At 40.4% G+C, this 4,457-nt stretch overlaps 1 protein-coding gene across 1 annotated transcript in view; it reads right to left on the reverse strand.

The window, feature by feature from the left end:
* The window catches only part of Atad5 (ATPase family AAA domain containing 5), a 76,298-nt gene that overhangs the window by 46,947 nt on the left and 24,894 nt on the right, over window positions 1-4,457 (reverse strand). The window contains exons 4-5 of the mRNA XM_050128583.1: window positions 3,451-3,612; window positions 867-993 (exon numbers count right to left, since the gene is read on the reverse strand). Coding sequence (XP_049984540.1) covers window positions 867-993; window positions 3,451-3,612 — 289 coding nt within the window. The remainder of the gene's footprint in view (window positions 1-866; window positions 994-3,450; window positions 3,613-4,457) is intronic.

Below are 4,457 nucleotides of genomic sequence, written 5' to 3' on the forward strand. Positions count from 1 at the left end.
AAATAAATAAATAAATACCAATATTAATAACAGTAATAAGGAAATGGTTTCTTGGTTTAGTTTGCTTTGGTTTGAGACAGGGTCTCTCTGTTACCCTGGAACTCGCTGAGTAGACCAGGCTGTACTGGAACTCAGAGATCTGCCTACCGAGTAGTGGGATTAAAGGCATGTGCCACCACACCTAGCTATAAGAAATGTTTTAATGAACTCAGAAAAAAATTCGTAGTCAAGTTTGGGAGCTGCTAAGTATATATACAGAAGTACAATAATTTAAAATATGTCCCCAAACAGTGTTTAAAAAATATGATGCTCGCCGGGCGGTGGTGGTGCACACCTGTAATCCAAGCACTCGGGAGGCAGAGGTAGGCAGATCTTTGTGAGTTCGAGGCCAGCCTGGTCTAGAAGAGCTAATTCCAGGACAGGCTCCAAAGCTACAGAGAAATCTGTCTCAGGGAAAAAAAATATGATGCTCAATTTTTCTTTGAAAAACTTACTCAAAATGGAAATAATTAGGCAGGGAAGGTGGCACACACTATAATCCCAGCACTTAAAGGTGGACACAGGAAGATGGGTTCAATGTTGGCCTCAATTACATAGTAAATAACTAGTCTAGAGAATAAGAAATCCTGACCCACAAAGCAAAACAAAGCCAGGCATGATGGTACATGCCTTAAATCCCACCACTTCACAGGCAGATCTCTGTAGGCAGGGATACATAGTGAGAACCTGTCTCAAAGGAAAGAAAACAAACAAAACACCTACATTTTCTATTTTATGGGACAAGACAGTAACTTTGCACCAGAAATTTCAGAATTAATTGCCCCCAAACACTCTACTATTCATCAAACAGTATTAAATCCAATTACCAGGAACATTTTTAGAAGGCTTGTTAAATTTTTTTCCTAGTACATCATTCAAATTCTTAAGTTTCTTCTGATTTTTCTCTGGTTGTTTTATAGAAGTTGGACTTGAATCTATTAGTATTACAGAGTCCTAAGACAAAACAAGGAAGAAAAAAAATACTTTAATACATTATTTTCCCTTTTCCATGGAAATTCCAATAAGCCATGAATCCCTAAGCCTCAGATGCTTCTGAGCTTGGTTGTTTTCACACAAATCTGATAACACACCCTGCGACCACAACTTTCACAGATTGAAGTGTGACAGTGAAGCTGAAAGAATTCCCTTTTTCTTCATAATTTCACAGATAAAAGATTCTTTCTTACTACAGATCTTTGCAATGTTAGCATATATGTTTCTTTCTCTGTCTTTCTTTCTTTCATTGAATGGGTCATCTCACAATATATCCCTGGTTGTCCTGGAAATTGCTCAGCAGACCAGGCTAAGCTCAAACTCGCCTCTGTCTGGAGTGAGTGCTCTGGTTAAAGGCATGCACTACCATGCCCAGCTTCTTTACTTACTAACTGAAGGGTTTCACCTTTTCCAGTACTTTGTTGTGTACCCAGATTGCCAGCATTACTCTTCTTACACTATGGAGCCACTATCAAGCAAAATAAGAATGCTTGAACACAAGCACTGTTAATACTGCCTTGGTTGATCAGATAACTGAAGGAGCTACTAAATAACTAAGGGGTAGGTAGCATATGAAGCATGGATACACTGGAAAAGGGGTAACTGACATAGAAGGCTGGGGTTGTAGCTCAGTTGGTAGAGGTCTCCTATATTATATCATACAATGTTTTATAAACTGACCAGAACAGAAAGTCTACAGAAATAGAAAGAAGATAAGTAGTTGTCACATGGAACAGTAAAGGGGAATGGTATCTTCTTTGGAGATAACAGAAATAATCTATAAACTGGCATAGTGGCACATACAATCCCAGCTGAAGCAAAAGTGCGGTGAATTTGAGGGACCTTGGGCTACATAATAAGATCCTAGGGCTGGAGAGATGGCTCAGAGGTTAAGAGCATTGCCCGCTCTTCCAAAGGTCCTGAGTTTAATTCCCAGCAACCACATGGTGGCTCACAACCATCTGTAATGAGGTCTGGTGCCCTCTTCTGGCCTGCAGGCATACACACAGACAGAATATTGTATACATAATAAATAAATAAATAAATAAATAAATAAATAAATAAATAAATAAGGCCGGGCGGTGGTGGCGCATGCCTTTAATCCCAGCACTTGGGAGGCAGAGGCAGGTGGATCTCTGTGAGTTCGAGACCAGCCTGGTCTACAAGAGCTAGTTCCAGGACAGGCTCCAAAACCACAGAGAAACCCTGTCTCGGAAAAAAAAAAATAATAAAATAAAATAAGATCCTATTTTGCTGGGCGATGGTGGTGCAGAGGCAGGCAGATCTCTGTAAATTTGAGGCCAGTCTACAGAGCAAGTGCCAGGACACCCAAAGCTACACAGAGAAACCTATCTTGAAAAACTATTAAAAAAAAGACCCTGTTTCTAAAAACGAAAAAGTTGCTGGGTGGTGGTGGCACATGCCTTTAATCCCAGCACTTGGAAGGGCAGAGGCAAGTGGATCTCTACAAAGTGAGTTCCAGGACAGCCAGGGATGTTACACAGAGAAACCCTGTCTCAAGAAAATCAAAACCAAGGGCTGGAGAGATGGCTCAGAGGTTAAGAGCACTCCCTACTCTTCCAAAGGTCCTGAATTCAATTCCCAGCAACCACATTGTGGCTCACAACCATCTGTAATGAGATCTGATGTTCTCTTATGACATGCAGGCAGAGTACTGAGAATACTGTATGTATAACAAGTCTTTAAAAAAAAAGTCAAAACCAAACCAAAACAACAACAAAAAAAACAAGAAAATTTTCTAAAATTGATTATAATAGAAGCACAACTCTGAATATATTCGAAGACACTAAACTGCATACGTTCTTTTTTTTTTTTTTTTTGAGACAGGGTCTCACATAGGTCAGGCTGCCTTCCAACTTATCACACAGTGTGAGGATAAGGATCACCCCCAAACTTCTGGTCCCTCTACTTTATGTTCATAGTGCTACTATTCCAGGTATGCACCATAACACTTTCCGTTTTGAATTGTACACTTAAATGGCCAACTGTACCTCATGTAAATTATATCTCAATAAAACTATTTAAAAATAGGAGGTAGTGGCTTTTAGCAGGATAGTAAAAATTGAGTAGAGAATTCTCAGATAGAAGACAGTACTTGGAATGTGAATTTCAAAGTGAGAAAAAATAAGAAGTAAGAGCTGAGCTCTCTGGGGAGAAGTGAAATTCAGTGTGACTGTGGTAAAGAACTGTTTGAGCAATGGGAAGAATTGGTTCAGTGTACAGGACACCATGAGAGACCTGAAACTGAACTATATCCTGTAAGCCAAAGGCTTTTAAAGCAGAACATCCACCACATCCAGGCTATTGAATGTGACCTTACACCTCTGTAAAGGGCTCATTCTCCCACTTCTAAAACAAAACAATAACGCCTATATCAATAGAAACTGGAGTACTCACATCTGTCTCTGGTGACTTCTCCCTTTCAGGAGGTATCTGATGCCGGGAGGACCGCCTCAAGGGCACCACCGTTTCTTCAGCCTTTGGTCCACTGACTCGGAAAGCTTTGGCTTTCTCAATCAGTTGTTTTGCTTTGGATACATTTTTTGAAGTAATGCTTGCCTAGGCAAAAATTTAGAATATTAATTGAGATAGCAGCAAAAATTTAATATTTGATAACAAAAAAACAGAAATATGTAATAGAAAAAATTTATTTACATCACAATAACCAACCAAGAGCCAGACAATGGTGGCACACACCTTTAATCCTAGTACTCGGAAGGCAGAAGCAGGCAGATCTCTGTAAGTTTGAGGCCAGCCTGGTCTACAGAGAGAGTTCCCGGACAGCCAACGCTACATGAAGAAACCCTGTCTCATAAAATCTAAAATAAAAAAGAACAGAGCTAGGGGCTAGGTGTAGTGGCGCACACATATACTCTCAGCTCTTAGGAGGCAGATGCAGGTGGATGTAGATTTCTGTGAATTTGAAACCAGCCTGGTCTATACCGGGAGACCCTGTTTCATAAAAGGGGTTAAGAACACATGGAGAGGCTAGAGAGATGGTTCAGTAGATAAAAGCACAGGTTTCTCAGCAGTTAAGAGCAATGGCTGCTCTCTTAGAGACCAGGGTTCAATTCCCAGCACCCATGTTGCTCACAACCATCCATAACTCTGGTTCCAGGGAATCTGAAGTTTCTTCAAGTACTGCACACATGTGGTACAGACACACAACCAGGCAAAACACACACACAGAAAATAAAAATAAAGGAAACTAAAAAAAACTCACACACATAGGGAGACTGAGGCAAGCCAATCACATATTCAGTGCCTGCCTGTTTCCTATGATAAGAGTTCAAGGCCAGCTAAACAACTTATGAAGACTATGTCTTAAAATAAAGAAGTAATAAGACAGGTGCTGGAGAGATGGCTCAGTGGTTAAGAGTACTGCCTGCTCATCTAAAGGTCCT

This window comes from Alexandromys fortis, unplaced genomic scaffold (genome assembly GCF_014885135.2).
Source record: "Alexandromys fortis isolate MF-2015 unplaced genomic scaffold, M_Fortis_MF-2015_v1.1 scaffold_80, whole genome shotgun sequence".
Classification (NCBI taxonomy): domain Eukaryota; kingdom Metazoa; phylum Chordata; class Mammalia; order Rodentia; family Cricetidae; genus Alexandromys; species Alexandromys fortis.